The 16,716-nt window shown below is 41.5% G+C and overlaps 1 protein-coding gene across 2 annotated transcripts in view; it reads right to left on the reverse strand.

Moving 5' to 3' along the window:
* Positions 1-10,609: 10,609 nt before the first annotated feature.
* Positions 10,610-16,716, reverse strand: part of niban1 (niban apoptosis regulator 1) — a 129,195-nt gene continuing 123,088 nt past the window's right edge. For both annotated transcript variants that reach the window (XM_048602044.1, XM_048602045.1), the window contains exons 13-14: positions 15,242-15,353; positions 10,610-13,890 (exon numbers count right to left, since the gene is read on the reverse strand). In XM_048602044.1, coding sequence (XP_048458001.1) covers positions 12,380-13,890; positions 15,242-15,353 — 1,623 coding nt within the window. In that variant the 3' untranslated portion in view covers positions 10,610-12,379. The remainder of the gene's footprint in view (positions 13,891-15,241; positions 15,354-16,716) is intronic.

Consider the following 16,716-nt stretch of genomic DNA (forward strand, 5'->3'; position numbering starts at 1 on the left):
CCCACCTCCTTGACCTGTCCGTCCTCCCTGGATTGACCTATCTCCTCTCTACCTCCCCACCGACACTCACCTTTACTGGCTCCATCCCCGCCTCTTTGACCTGTCTGTTTCCTCTCCACCTATCTTCTCCTCTATCCATCTTCTATCCGCCTCCCCCTCTCTCCCTATTTATTTCAGAACCCCCTTCCCCTCCCCCATTTCTGAAGAAGTGTCTAGGCCCGAAATGTCAGCCTTCCTGCTCCTCTGATGCTGCTTGGCCTGCTGTGTTCATCCAGCTCTGCACCTCGTTATCTCAGATTCTCTAGCATCTGCAGTTCCTGCTACCTCTGAACTGTAACACTTGTCTGTTCATCTCCTCCCTCCTCACTATCGAAGAGTCCAGACATGTCTTCCAGGTGAAGGAGTGATTTACCTGCATTTTACACAGTCTAGATTGCTGCATCCACTGCTCACAATACACCACCGTGTTCTCTGGCCAACATTTCTGTCTTGGGCCTGCTATAATGTTACAGTGAGAGTCAGCGTGAGCTGGAAGAACAGCATTTTATTTTCCGCTTGGAAACCCTGCAGCCTTTGGGTCTCAATATGCAGTTCAATAAGTTTAGAAGCTGAACACCTTCTTTTATGTCCTTTACCCACCCCAGTACCCCAGGCCCTTTCAGCATAGCCAACCCATTTTCACCTACATATGTTCCTATTATCAGCATTTTTTCTCCAGTATTATAATCCATCCCTTTGCCTGCCTAATTGTCCTCACTCTCTCTCTTTCTCTTTGTGGGCTGCATCTCCGCCTATCCTCTCACCCCTGACTGCCATCTTCTGCTTAAGTGCCACAACAGCTTTTCCTAGCTGCTATCAGTTCTGAAGGCAGATCATTGGACTCGAAGTGTTAACTCTGCTTTTCTGCACAGATGCTGCCAGACTTGCTGAGATTCTCCAGCAATTTCTGTTTTTGTCACAGTTAAGAATCAACCACCTTGCTGTGTGTCTGGAGTCACATGTAGCCCAGACCAGGTAAGGATGGCGGATTTCATCCCTGAGGAACATGTGCTGAACCAGATGGGTTTTCACAACAATCAACAGTGGTTCTTATTCGACCAGCTTTTTCAATCCTCATTTTCACTGAATTCAAATTTCACAATCTGACATGTTGGAATTTGAACCCATGTCCCAGAACATTAGCCTAAAGTTCTGGATCACCAGCCTGTGTCATTACCACTACACCACTGCCTCCCCAAAAACACTATCTGATGCCTTAACCTCAAAATATTTCTGTATTGAGAACTCTGGCGTTGGTCATCCCAGTTTCTCTACTCCTCTCAATTTGTCTCAATCTCCCCTCTGAATTTTCAGCTGTCCATTCTCTCAGGACTAACCCTAACATTGATGTGAAGCCTGCTGACAAGTATTGTGCGGTTGTTGCTTGGCATCCCAACATTTACTGAGCAAAGGCAGCAGTCCACCTTTCTAAAACCTCCATGTGGAACATGATCCCACCAATGAACATCAAGCCGTTGAAAAGAATATTCCTAGCCCCTGAATGACTTGGGAATTGGTGAGAACCATGGGAACATTGGGTGATATCAGCAGTAGTGAGATTCTTGACTTCAAAAACAAAAATTTCCATTCTCCAATCAAGTATTGAATGAGAAGGTGAGAATCTTGCTAGTGAGCAGTGAGAGGCTTATCTGCATTGATTTGCAAGTATTAAGATTTTAACATTACTTATCTCACTTCATTTATATGCACCTTCCCATTCTCTAACTTGCTGGAAAGAAACTATATGGTGAAAATTCCCAACGTGAAAATAAGAGTGGTTACGTGGTGACTTTAACTCACTATTTACTCTGCCAAACCTCTACCTTGGCTAACAATCACCAACACCTCGGGGTACACTCATGGACTAACTGCATGCACCCCCTGTCCACCGATGATGGGATCAGAAATGTGCCTGGCTTACTGCACCCTCCCGGCACAACACCAATCCACTTGCAAGCTAGTTCTGCATTTCAGTTCTATACTTTGAATTGCACTGGCACCTTTAATTACAATGCTGCTGCTAGGACACTTTGCCCACAGAAACAGGCACCTATCTCAAGGCTTTAGCCATGGTGCACAACAAGGATTCACATCTGTTCTGCTGGTGTCCACTCACTTTGCACCTATTTGGATGCTTACAGCCTCTCTGCCTTGCCTTGCTTTGCCTGTCAGCCAGATTGTAAAGGTTCACAGCACATCTGACTTGACTAGCCTTTTAACGCAGTCACAATGCCAGGCAGTTTGTCACTGTTGTTAAGAATGATGAGTTAAGGGAGTGACGTATTGCTGTATGGCTACATCAACGTCAGACCTGCACATGTGCCAGCAACTTACACGGTAATCATACTGCATGTGCTTTGGACTTTTGGCCATGTCTCAAAGTCTAAGAGCAATAGTCCTTGGTCAAATAAAGGGAGATATCCCTGTGGTTAGGGGGTTGTAGCTTATTAGAATCATAGAGTCTCTACAGCATGGAAGCAGGCTATTTGGCCCATCAAGCCCACACTACCCCACCAAAGAGTATCCCACACAGAACCACCACTACCCTATCTCTGTAACACTGCATTTCCCATGGCCAATCCTAGCCTGCACACCTGTGGGAGGAAACTGGAGCACCTAGATGAAATCCACACAGTCATGGGGAAAATATGCAAACTCCACACAAACAGTCGCCTGAGGGTGGGATTGAACCTGGGTCCCTGGCACTATGAGGCAGTAGTGCTAACCAGTGAGCCACTGTGCCACCCAGTCAAGGGTTTAGCCTGATATCAGTCCAGGGGCTTGAACATGATTTGGCCAGTCAGGGTCAGGGGGTCCATCCATCCACAATCTGGGGAGTGGGCCATGGTCAGCCCTGTAGGTCCACTGCAACCAGTCCAAGGAGTTGCAGTAAGTCAGCTGCGGAGCTGCATTCGGATCAGTCAGAGGTCTGGTCAGTCATCAGTTGGGACTGTCCCCTTAATCAAGGGGCTGGGTCATAGTCAACGCTGGGGGTATGTCCACTAAAAGTCACAGAGGACTATCAGGGGCCGCTGCTGTAGGAGAGAAGCTGGGGTCCCAATCGCAGGGACTGGAGGCAGTGTACTGGGCTGAAGAGGGGATTAAAATTATGAATTCAACATATAAGAGGGAAAGGTGATAGAGACGAGTGGGGAGGAGATTTGTTGCTGGGGTCATTTCACTGATTGCCAACAGCACCCTGGCTTTGATGGGGTCAGTTTCTGTCATGATAACTCAACATATCTAGGGCTCAGGCGGTAAGGGGTTTGGTGAACAATTAATTTCATAAATTAGTTGGAAATGTGGGGAGGATCAAAATCGATGGGGTTGACAGTAAGGGCAACAAGGAAGGAAATATGAAGGTTTGGGGGTCACCCAGACTGAGGCTGAGCATGTGACACACTGCATGATACACAACTATTGTTTCCTCCCATTGTGATGAAAATAACAAGTGTACCCAGTATCGAGTATGTGCTTAATTATATGAGGGAGAGGGCTTCAATTTTTTAAAATGTGAGGATCTTTAAAGAGCAAAAGCACTAAACACACTTCGATAGAGTGCAGCTGAAAGACCACAAAATGCTTATTGTAAACCTTGTGCATTGACCTACAGCATACAGTACAAATGCTGGCCCCAAGCACTCTTGACCATATCATGCAACATTACGAATCAATCCTAATAATTGCTGTGATGCACAAGCAACGTATTGTCGGATTGAAAGTTTCACAGTCGTTGCCAAAGTAATAAGCAACTATCAAGATCTCATAACCAGCACATGGTTTAGGAGCTGCTCACTTCAAACCTTGGACCTTAAAACATTGTGTAGCGCTAAGGATGGCTAGTCTCTATACCTTCACTCTTGTAGTTGCAGCTGTAATGACATTTACTAACATAACTGACAATGAAAAGTGAACAGATGTGAGAATGTATTAACAACGAAATTCCGTCCACACCATTTACATTCTATCGGAAGGACTTGTGAATCTTTTTCCTCCCTCTGTATCTAAGTTCAGGTGCAGTGTCCACAACAGGGATGGAGGGAGCCTGCCAGCAGTGAGGTCTGTTAGCCTTGGAGTTCTGCTTGGAGATCCCTGAAGGTGTTTGTGGCTACAGGACCCAGACATGCTGTGTGTAGCCTGCCCAGGGGCAGGTGCACTCTCCTCTGTTTTTGAACTCCCATAGATGCTGAACACCAATGTAAAAGTGATAAAGTGCAGGTCTATTCATACATCCAGCAGACACTCAGTGTGCTGGACTTGGCTCTCCATTGCACCTGCCAACCTGTTCATGGTGGCAGCCAAATGCTCACATACCAGAGGCAGCACAGTGCAAACCATGGGGTCCTCCAACCTTAGTGTTTGTTTGCCTAGTGCCTCTCCCTGCTGCTCTTATGCCTAAATTGTTAGTTGATGACCCTGTGGGGTCCTCTCCTGCCTGGGGCTGAGTCTCTGGCTGTCCTTTGACTGTCAGTCACCAGGGACACTTCTTCCTCTGCCAGCTGCAGAGATATGGCAGTGTGGTTCTCACCAGCATGTGTTCCTGACTACAATCTAGTAAAAGTATGCATCAAGGTGTCAAACTCTGAGCTGGTAGAGGGTACAGGAGGTCACCCTTGCCGGAGGATCCTCTGAATGATCAGTGTCTTCTTCCTCAGAGGTGGAGGAGGAGATGGCCTGTGGGGCATCCCTTTTGACCGCAGCAACCCTGCAGATACCAGTGAACTCTTATAGGAGACGAAAGAGAGGATGAGTGACGAAATAGGTATAGAGAAGTTAGGGTATGTTGTGAGTCCATGTACAATGGCAGTAAAGGGAGACCAAAACAGCAATGGACAATGATTGATACTCGGTTGCCAGGAAATGGAGGTTTTGAGCATGAGCACAGGATTGGTTATCATTCAGGGCAAAGATCCTCTCCCTGTGAGAGGTGAGGAGCTGAATGCCAAGTACACCAATACCTGCCTTGGCTCTTTCTGCCCTTTCTCCTGGAATCAGACAAAGGGAGGGGCTGAGTAAGATGAATGTGGTTGCCCAGCTGTTTGTTCTGGTGCAGGTGGAGAAAGTGGTGAGGCATCTCGAGTAAACCTTATATCCTGGAGCTTCGGAAACTGAGAGGTGACCTTATAGAGTTTTATAAGATCATGAGGGGCATAGATAGGGTAAATAGCTAAGGTCTTCTCTCTAGGGTAGGGGCGTCCAAACTCAAGGGCATAGGTTTAAGGTGTGAGGGGAAAGATTTAAAAGGACTTAAGGGGCAAATCTTTCACATAGAGAGTGGTATGTATATAGAACGAACTGGCAGAGGAAGTGGTCGAGGCAGGTACAATTATGACATTTAAAAGACATTTGGACAGGTACATAGATAGGAAAGGTTTAGAGGGATATGGGCTAAATGCAGGCAAATGGGACTAGTTCAGTTTAGGAAACCTGGTCAGTGTGTACAAGTTGGGCCAAAATGTCTGTTTCTGTGCTGTACGACTCTATGAATAAGTCATGCAGAGGTTATGCAGGGTTAAACTTCTGGGGGAATTGGGTGGGTGATAGGGGAGATGTTGTATGTAATAGTGACCGTGGTTGAACATGAACCTTGGTGGGAGTTAGGTACAGTAGCACAGACATAATGAGTGTGAGGTAGCAGAGAGATGATGATGGCACTTAACCTTGCAGAGTGAAGAAGTTCATTGACCTTCTTTGTGAATTGCTCCAGATCATGGAGAAGGCACTGAGCCAAATGATGACCTCAGACTGAGCTGCCAGGGTCTGGTGATGTGGCCTCCACTGTGGGTTCTTCAGGAAGAGTGCTCCTCTCAAATGGGCAAGTGCCAGTTGTGTCAAGTTTTTTGCCATTTGCTAAGTTTTTAGCCAGAAGGGAGATTAAGGCTATATCGCCTTATTAATGCCACAACTCACCTCATTAATATTCACCTTCCTAGCAGGCTAGACTTTGAGGATTCTTGACATGGGAATGAGAGTGGGTACCTGATGACTTCAGCTCACTGCTTGCACCAAAGGGTCTCCAGGCATAAATATCCCTGGGGATACTCCATGTGTCACACGCACCCCACATCCACAGGCATTGGCATCTAATATGTTCCGTCCTTTAGGAATCCTCATAGTATATCTCTGATCCACTTATAGTTCACTTCTGCGCTTCAATGTTGCACATTATGCACATGGTGTGTGGTAAGATGGCAATTGAATTGGATGAGAGAAATGCCAAAGGGCAGGATCTATGCTAAGATTCAGCAAGAAAACCACTCTCATGGCAAAAAAAAATGTCCAAGAAACTGCCTGCCATTTATTATTGAGAATAATTTATTGAATCGTAGAATTCCTACAGTGTGGAAAGAGGCCATTCAGCCCATCGAGTCAGCACCAACCCTCCGAAGAGCATCCCACCCAGATCCAACCCCTTACGTTATCCCTATAGACGCTGCATTTACCAAGGTTAGTCCACGTAGACTGCACATCACTGGACACTATCGACAATTTAGTATAGCCAATTCACCTAACCTGTATATCTTTGGACTGTGGGAGGAAACCAGAGCACCAGGCGGAAACCCGCACAGACATAGGAAGAATGTGCAACGTCCGCACAGACAGTCACCCAAGGCTGGAATCAAACTTGGATCCCTGGCACTGTGAGGCAGCAATGCCAACCACTGAACCACCATGCCCACTATTTATAATTTTAGTATTAACAAATTCATCTTTTTTGGGTCACCTTTTCTTCAGACAAGAAAAATTATTGTCTTCTAGGCATCTCATCATTAGTTTTATCTTTAATACTATGGTCATCACCTCCAGGCCATGCCATAAATTAAGCCTTCACCAAGATTGTGTGTTCTATTTTGAGAGCCAGCAGCATTTTTAATTGCACTTTACATATGTAGGTATCACAAAATAGTTATTATGGAAATCAGGCAAAACTATTTTACATGAATTTGCTTTTAAATTTTATGTAAGTAATAAAGAAACAAAAACAATATCTGTGGTATTGCATCATTACAAGGGCATCCAATCTCAGACCTTTGACGATAGCTATCAGTCCCTGTGTGTGTGTCTTTCGGTGCCTTTTTCACTTGGATTATAGCAATGTCTTTGCTTTCAGCTCTCTATTATTCTCTGTGAAACTGGGAATAGATGAGCCTATTCCTATTGAGTGACAACTGCATTTTCTGGAATTATATATCAGTTTATGAGAGGATTACTTAAGCAGGAAAGTATTACAGATTGTTTTAGAATATTTAAAATGAAGCAGCAATTTAAAAGTAGCTCTGTGCCTGGTACTTTATTCAATATAATTCCTGCAGATCTCTGAAGATCCAGCTGTAATTCATATTGGCAATTGGCCTGCAGAATATGAAGGGAGTTGCTTTATCTTTATCAATAACCATAAACTTTGGAAGTGGATTTTTAGTTATTTTTAATCATGACAATTAATTCATCAAAAATAATATTAGGTCCAACATTAAAGGAACAGGTTTTTCAAAATACGAAGTCATGAGAAAAAGAACTTGCATGCTTCATTTGAAACATTAATTGTTAAAACATTTAATTTTGAAACTTGCGGCAACATCACTGTATGTGTTAATTATAATACAAATCTCATTCAAATTAAAAATGTTTAAATTCAGAACATAAATGTGTATCCCAGACAATACCCAGAGAAAGGTGAATTGATATTGGAGCTCTCTTGCTTCCGCTACTCTATCTGCTTTAGTGGCAAGGTGTCTGTTTCAGGAAATTCATTGGGGATTTAAAGCTATTCAGAAAAAGTGTGCATCCTTCTTATTCCCACCTTCAAGAATCAAACAGCCAATATAAATAGAAATTAAATAGCTGTGTCCATGTTTCCAGACAGATTGCAACAGAACATAAAATTATCTCAATTCATGAAGTTTCTATTGAAATGGAAGCCTCATAAGACATGGCAAAAATGTGAGTGAAGAAACTATGATTAAAAATGATGTCCATTTTGTCTCCCAACAGAATCAGAGATTTTAAGATCATGATATAAAATGACTTGCCAAATTAGCTGGTAGTTGAGTTGAAAATAAATTGTATATTACTTGGGAAAAAAAAATACATTCGGCCTTTGTATGGAATTACTAATATATTAAAATGTTTGTAGTAATACCACATTGTGCAATTTCACTCTTCCAGGTTTTGACTAAAATTCAAACAATTTCTCTAGGTATAGGAATAGTTGGAGCTAATGAAATAAGGAATTCCAATGTTTCTGAAACAGAGATTCCATCCTCAACCAGAGTTTATTGTAACACGGTACTCAGATTTATCTTACAGTACAATCCTATTGATGGTTTTGGAAACTCATTGCTTTCTGGAAGATCCAGGCCAATTACACTGGACTGTTGTTCTGCTCCTACATTTCCCTCCTCCGACTGAGTCTCTCAATCCTGGCTTCTTTGGAAATGTGGTATGTAACATCATGCTGGAGCATTCCGATCAAGACAAGTCACACCTTCTTTATGTGGCATTAACTGCTAAGTATATGGCAGAAGGGTAGGCCAATAGTGAGGTGTAGGGTTACAGTTGGGTGAGTGGGTACGTGCATCAGGGTGGTTGGGTGAGGGGAGGGGTTTTCAGTTTGGAGGCCAGTGAGGATGGATTGTGAGGGAAGTGGGGTAGGGGATCAGATGATGGGGGCTACTCAGGTTGGGTCCGGGGCGGTGGGAGCCATGTGGACAGAGAACTAAATCATGGTTTGAGAAAGTCAGCTGTCCAGTTACTCAGGAACTAGACTAGGGCTTTTCTGTCTAACATTTTGCAGTAATGATCCAAGTTAATGAATAAGAAATGCCTGAAGTGTCAGACTTTAACTGAGAGTTTAAAAAAAAAAAAAAAAAAAAGAGGACCCCAGGGGGCAGGAGAATTTCCCATTGGAATTCCCATTCCCATTCAAATTCTTAAGTCAATTCCTGCAGTCAGTGCCTTGGGACTTCTGGACAGTTGCACACACATCTTTGGTTGGATCTAAAGACAGGAAGATCTGCAATCTGGTGATTTCTACAGGACTGTCACAAGGTTACTTCGCCCTCGTTCTTCAGAACAGTTCTGGGGGGGGGGGGGGGGAGCGCGTCACCCGAAACGTTAACTCTGATTTCCCTCCACAGATGCTGAGTTTTTCCACTGATTTCTGTTTCTCTTCTCGTTTTTTGTTTCCCTATAGTAATGCTGATCTGCAGCTTTCTCTCTGCACTAGGGTGGGGTAGTGTGGAACATAGCCAGATAGTCCTGTCACATACCTATAGGGATATTTCTTTTTATGGGCCCTGCTACTGCTGACTGCTGACTGCAGGAACACACAAGGGATGAAACTCTGGTAGGTCCTGTGGCGCAATAACAATTTCACGCAGCTGAATATTGGAGGAGAAAGACCCACTTAGAGCTCCTGAACCTCAATTAAAGCCATTTAACTTCCCATTCCTTGCTACATAGGCTCATGGAAAGAATTTAATTAATGAAAAAGGCCTTCGCCTCTTCCCTTTAAGATATCTCTTCCTGCTCCTTTGGCAGCAACAAAGGAAGAACCGTATAGTATGACAGGATTCAGCAGTGGGTGGATAGACCACCAAAATTCTCCTCTGGCATCAAACCTATCCTGTAAGAGAAAAGTCAGATCCATGTCAGCAGTCCAAAGTACCACTGAAGATGCACAGCAAAACCTGATCCCACGATTAGCTGTATCTACACATTCACTTTCCAGAACTGGAATCCTATCAGATTTTCTTTCTCCCTTTAGCTCCCTGTTACTAATTGTGTCCTGACTGGTCACCCCAATTAAAATGAAGTGACTTAGCACAGACTGAAAAAAAAAGTTATGTTTGGTAAAGCAATTGCAGACTTTGTCCATTCTGAGTATTTGGTGAGAAAGTAAATGAATTATAAAATGTAAAGTTTTTTTTTTAAAACAGTTAGAAACAGAAGACCCAAGAATAAAACAAGAATGCTCAGTTACATAGAGCTAACTCAAAGATGTGACTGAACCAAGTGACCACCAAACATCACTGTGCTCTTTGGCAATATCATGTTTAAAACTACAGTAGGAATGTATTTAGTTGTTTGTAAAGTAATTAAAGTTGGCTAAATATTTTAGAAAGTATTGGTAGTTGATTATATTTAACATACCATGAAACAAAGGATACTGGATCCATTTATTGCTTAAATGCCACATCAACTGTGTGGCATCTAGTCAGGTTTACTTATTATCACCTTCAATTAGAACTCTTATGGATTCTCTAATTCCAGATAAAAGAAGCAAGATCTATGTTTGATACATAATGAAATGCAAGTTAGGGTAGGATTGGATAATTTAAGCTTTTAGACTCATTATGTCTGTACACTTATTGACTATTGGTGCATTTTTATAAAAATGTGTTGCCATTATCTGAAAACGAAACTCTTCTATTCCATTGATCAAATTTGGATGATACTGTTGTAATATCCTATAACCATAGTCAATTAATACTCCCTTCTAGTTATTAATTAAAGTCAATATTTTATTGCAAGATGTTTTACTATGGAATAAGGAAACAGACACACTGAGTACCATTGCAAATCAATAGATTTTTGTTTAAAATTGTGATAAGTTAGTTTATTACAACAATTAAAATGATGTGATACTCGCAGTTACATAATCTCTAATTGTTTAGTGCTGTGTATTTATCATCAGCCCTGGACATAATAGTGTGATTCTATGCTTTTTTAAAAATTCCACTTGCTAAGTATTTGTTTCTTCCCGCTTTTGGATTTTCTGTAACGTACAGCTCAAGTGCTGTGAGGCCATCAACTAGCGTATCTCTGCAATGCATCTCAAGCTTCAGAGAATGACTACTTCTGAGACAAAGCCCCATTTTCCCTCCTCTTATCCTCCAGAACGAAACCTGTGATATTCATTCTCTATATCTTCCTGGAAACTGGGATTTGAACTGCTCACATAGTACAAACCCAGGTCCTAACGTAGAACTGTCCTATCCCTCAATTTGAAAGATAAAATGGAAATGTTCAATCTGTTTCCCTTATTGCAATGACTGGCTTTACATTTTTAGTTAAGTAGCTGATGAGTTTTTGTTTGGAAATTGACAACTATAACCCTGAATTGTTCTTTCAAACTTCAGCAGTGGACACTGATATTGAAGTTTGAAAGAAATGACTGCTGAGCAGGTACATTTTTGGCTGCATCGAAATCATCCAACTTTTTGTTATTGGTTCTTAACTCAAAGTGAATGCTGCATTTGAAGTATTATGGTTGCTCTATTTACACTATACTTTAGAGCAGGATAACAGCGATTGCCAAACCCTGAAGTGCAAAAAACAAACAGAAGCTAGTATCACTTTAAGCTGCTAGAATGTTAGAAAATGTGGAGTCACACAAACATTGACATTAATTCCATTAATCAACAAATAACAGCGAGATCTATTGCTGCACTTATGTTGAACAGCAAAGAAGAAAAAGTGATCATACAGGCATGAAGTCTTGGCATTGGCATAAATCTAAACTCAGCATTCTACTAAATGATTACATTGCAGGTTTTAATTCATGGCTAAAACTATACTGAACTGAAGCCTAAATTCTATGTTATAAACAGAGTAATGCAAATAATTGTACAGTATTCCAAGAATTGTCAGCATGTGAAAATCAGACATGATTTTAGTAATTCCTTTATACATTAAGTGAACAGCTGCAGCAAGAAACTAAATTATATCGGTTTACAATGTCTATCTTTTTGTGGATACTGTCCAAAACTTGAATGCAGACTTGAACATATAATCTATTTTGAAGATTATTGTTAATATTACAAAGAAAGTTGCTGGCTTTGAACCTCCTGTAGTTGTTTTGATTTGTGATAATAGCCACCTCTTCTGTGATACAAACTGTTCCATTCTTTTTCACAATCTTTATTTTTTAAATAGCACACTCTTCAATTATCATTTGGCGCACTTGAGTGTAAGCTCTGGTTTATTTTTTTCCAGCCCATTCATTCCGAATCACTCTGAACCCACTTGAAGCCTTACATGGTGAAAAAGACAAAAGAAAATCAAGAACAGATTTCTTCTCTTGTCACTTCAAAAGGATAGCACAAGAATAGGAAGTGCAGCTCAGTGTAATCTAGAAAACAAAATATGATGAAATCTCTCAGCAAAGGCCTCAGGTAAAAGTAGAACTAGGGTTTTTTGGTGTTCTTCAAATTGTTTTAATGAAGTTCGATCATCAAGATGCTTCGTTCACTGTTTGGTGATTCAATCGATTTGCTTACTGCAATGATGGGTCACTTACCACCAATTCCTTCCCTTTTCTTTTTACATCAATGATGATCTACATTTGTGAATCTTTCTCATCCTCGTTAGCTTCATCCGGGCTCAATGTATTTTGTTCCTTGTCCTTTTCAGAATATTCAAGTGCTATTTCAGTGTCTGTTGTATCTATAGTTTGCACTTCTTGAACTCCCTCCTTGTGCAACATTGGAGTACTTTCAGAAACATGATTAGACTCAATGTTGTCAACACAAGGCTCATTTTCTGGACATTCATTTTGCTTTAGTGGTTCTGTAGCTTTATCTTCATCTGGCACATTATTAACTGTTGCTGTTAAGTCTTCTTTTGACTCCTCTTCCTCACTCTGATTTTTCATACATTCCTCAATTGTTGGTGAGGTTTTGTGTTCAAGCTCCTCAACCATGGATAGTGAGTTTTTGGGTTCCTTATCTTCCTCACCATGCTCTTCCAAAAGCTCCTCAACCATGGATAGTGAGTTTTTGGGTTCCTTATCTTCCTCACCATGCTCTTCCAAAAGCTCCTCAACCGTGGATAGTGAGTTTTTGGGTTCCTTATCTTCTTCACCATGCTCTTCCAAAAGATCCTCAACCGTGGATGGTGAGCCTTTGGGTTCCTTATCTTCTTCACCATGCTCTTCCAAAAGATCCTCAACTGTGGGTGGTGAGCCTTTCGGTTCCTTATCTTCCTCACCATGGTCTTCCAAAAGCTCCTCAACGGTTGACTGTGAGCCTTTAGATTCATCATCTTCCTCACTCTGTTCTTCCCCAAGTTCCTCAACTGTTGATTGCAAGGCTTTGAGTTCATTAGCTTTCTCACTGTGGCTTTCCACAAGTTCCTCAAATGGTGCCAGTATGTTTTCTACTTTAGGCTCCTTATTTTCCTCACTTTGACCATCCACAAGTTCAACTGTGGACACATCATCCTCTTTCATTTCATCTATATCCTTAAAATGTTCGTCCACTTTTGGACTAGATTCCTTGTCAACTTGACTATGGCTTTCATCATTAGACGGAATAGCTTTCTGAGTCTCAGGACCCTCTTCAACTGGCACAACTGCCACTGTTAACAGATCATGTATTTCTTTTAAACTATCGGGAGCTGGGGCATGTATCCTTTCTTCTTGTGTTTCAGCTTGTCTGTTCTGGTATTCACTTGTTGGTACATCATCATTATTGTTAGGATTATCTAACGTAATTAGTTTGTCAGGTTCCTGATTGGCATCTACTTGCACAATCACTTCTCCACTCTGTTTAGAACCTAATGTAGTTTGAAGAATGTTATCCTGAGAGGCTGATGACGGTTCGCATTCCTGTTTCTCATTCAATGAAGATTCTGTTGCAGGGCTAGACATTTGTGAAGTCATTTTTTCTTCAGTTTCTAATCCCTCAGCATCTGACCCTTCGGATGATGTTTTAGCAGGACTCCTTGATTGAGAATCTGGTGGAGTCTTTCCTTCATTTTTGTCAGTGAGATTGCTATCACTGTCACTAGTGTAAGTCATGTTGTCTTCAAACAGATTGTGTTTCTTCAAGATGGCAGCTTCATTCACCACTATGAAGAAAAAATAAGTTGTTTCTTAAATGACAACAAATTAAAACCGTGTAGTTTACCTTAATGAAATGCAACTTTTCTACTAAAAATTTTGACAGAAAGTTAGTCAAAAGTGGAGGCCAAGCCAAAAGAAATAGAAGTATGGTTAGCTAAAAGCTCAAAGATTTGGGTTTAAAGAGAGTCTTAAAGGAGGGTAGGAAGATGCACAGGAAGTGGACATAGAGAGAAAGTGCAACTGAAGGCATGATCACCAATAATGGGTCAAAGGAGGATGGATGCTCAAGAGGTCAGAAGAATGAAGAATCTGGAAATCTGAAGGAGATTATAACTTGGAGAACTTGGATCAGAGGAGGGTGAGAATTTTCAAATAGTGGAAAATTGGTGATTGGGGAACAATGAAGCTCAGCAAAAGTAGTGGTGATGGATGAACAAGACTTGCTGCATGTAGAATTTAGTCAGCAGATTTTTAGAAGTGTTGTAATCAATACATAGTGAGCAATGGGAAGCCTGGAAATCACTGCAACAGGCAATTTTAAAGTAACAATGAATAACCGAACTTTTCAACAGTGGATAGCAATAAATTGAATGTAAGGCATGGGGTTGAGTGTAGTGACAAAGTTGCCAGCTTGACACCATCTAGGACAAGCAGCCTGCATGACTGGCACCACATCCACTCCCTGCACCACCGACGCCCAAGAGCAGCAAGATGCACTGCAGAAATTCACCAAAGTTTCTTAGACAGCACCTTCCAAACCTGCAGCCACTTCTATCTAGAAGGATAATGGCAGTACATACATGAGAACACCACCACCTGCAAACTCCCGTCCAAGCCACTCACCATCACCCAACTTTGAAATATATTGCCGTTCCTTCAGTGTTGCTGAGTAAAATCTTGGAATTCCCTCCCTAAGGGCATTGTGGGTCAACCTACAGTACATGGACTGCCAGGGTTTGAGACGGCAACTCACCACTACCTTCTCAAGGGCAACTAGCATAGGAAATAAGTGCCAGCCAGCAATGCCCACGTCCCACAAATGAATAAAAAAACGTACATGATATTTGGCTATTACGTATGAGCCATATTTCATAGCTGCCTAAGTCAGTTCACAGTACTAAAACATCTCCTTCCTACCTTAACCCATACTGAGCAGGTGAGCATGAAACTAGCTGGGAGATCTTTTTCTCTTTAATGAAAAATCAAAACATTTTGGGTATACCCGAGGTTAAATGACCAGACTAAGTGCTGTTGTATCACCATTGTATTTAAGTTGTTGGTCTTCCAGAACTGTACCAGCCATGTTGAAGTTTCAGCTAATTTTCTAAGGTTGGCACTTAGAAACAAAACACTCACCTTTGACCACCTCCTTGAGAACAGTCTCAAGTAAGATTTCTTCATAGATATTCTCCACTTGAATAAGCTTTGTATAATCTGCAAAGATGTATTCCTCAAACTTCTGGAGCTCCTGTTCAAGGAGAAAATGAAGTTGATGTTCAGCTCTTTGCTAACCAGCAAAATGGTTTATTTTTAACCATCCTCAATTCAGATATTCACATTGTCTCTTCAGCTAAAAGTTGTAGCCATGAGGAGAATATCATTTAAGACATATGTCTGAAAAATTCCTTTTGGTTAATTGCACGAGATCTTTGAATACAACAGAGTTGATTACATATCCTCATCACAGATACTCCATCATCTCCTACTCCAACTTGGTTAAGTTTGGGGTGAAAATGTCTGTTATCGGTCTTCCTGTCCCACAACGATTAAGGCCCTTCAGCAGACAACTCATGAGCAATTAAGGGGTACATTCTAACACTGCCAGTATTTACCAAGACGCAGGTAGGTCTGTCACTGTCGGCAGAACAAGTAAAGCTGTACAGACTGTCTGTCATTTCCTCAGGATTGTTGGGGAGACCCACCCTCAAAGATACTCAGTATGTAAATCGAGAAGCATGGCGTCAGGAAGGTGGACAGGTGGAGCTGTTGAGAGCCATCCCCTCCATTTATTGCTGACAAGGGCACAATGTTTCTACCCCTCCCTCACCAAGGGATCTTAAGTAAAAAACTGAAAGAACTGTGGATGCAGTAAAGCAGAAACAAAAACATAAATTACTGGAAAAGCTCAGTAGGTCTGGCGGCATCTGTGGAGAGAAATCAAAGTTAATGCTTTGGGTGGAGTGACCCTTCCATAGAATCCAAAGCATTAAATGATTTCTCTCCACAGATGCTGCCAGACCCACTGAGCTTTTCCAGGAATTTGTTTTTGTCTCTTGAGGGAATCTGTTTGGCTAAAGGAAGCAGGGAGGCACTTTTTTTTTATTCCGAGTCACTTCTTTATAAAGGTGATGGAGTCACATAAAACATTATCTTCTGTTTTTGTGTTAATATATGGGGTATTTGGACTTATACAATCAGAACCAGAAGAATTAAATCAATATCCTCAATCATTATCAACTCCAGTTAACTTTAAACCCACAACAAACCAGGACAGACATAAAGAAACAAAAGACTTTTTTTTAAAAAAAAGATAACTGACCCATACATTTAAACACAAAAGCCATCACCCTGAACACAACTTCAGCATATTGGTGAAGTACGAGCTAATGCATTTCCATCATATATTCACAAAGCCAGAATACATTAACCCAGAAATTACTAGTCTTTTCTCTGCATCTCAGATCTTAATTCCAGATTTAAATTTAATAATTGAGAAGTGTTCATTACAATGGGACCTACTACAATCTTCCCCCATAGGGTAGCTCCTGAACATGCAACACCTTTAGAGATACCACATTAATTTGCTAATTACTTAAGTAATTTCAAATTTT

The sequence above is a fragment of the Rhincodon typus genome, chromosome 10 (assembly GCF_021869965.1).
Source record: "Rhincodon typus isolate 14 chromosome 10, sRhiTyp1.1, whole genome shotgun sequence".
NCBI lineage: Eukaryota > Metazoa > Chordata > Chondrichthyes > Orectolobiformes > Rhincodontidae > Rhincodon > Rhincodon typus.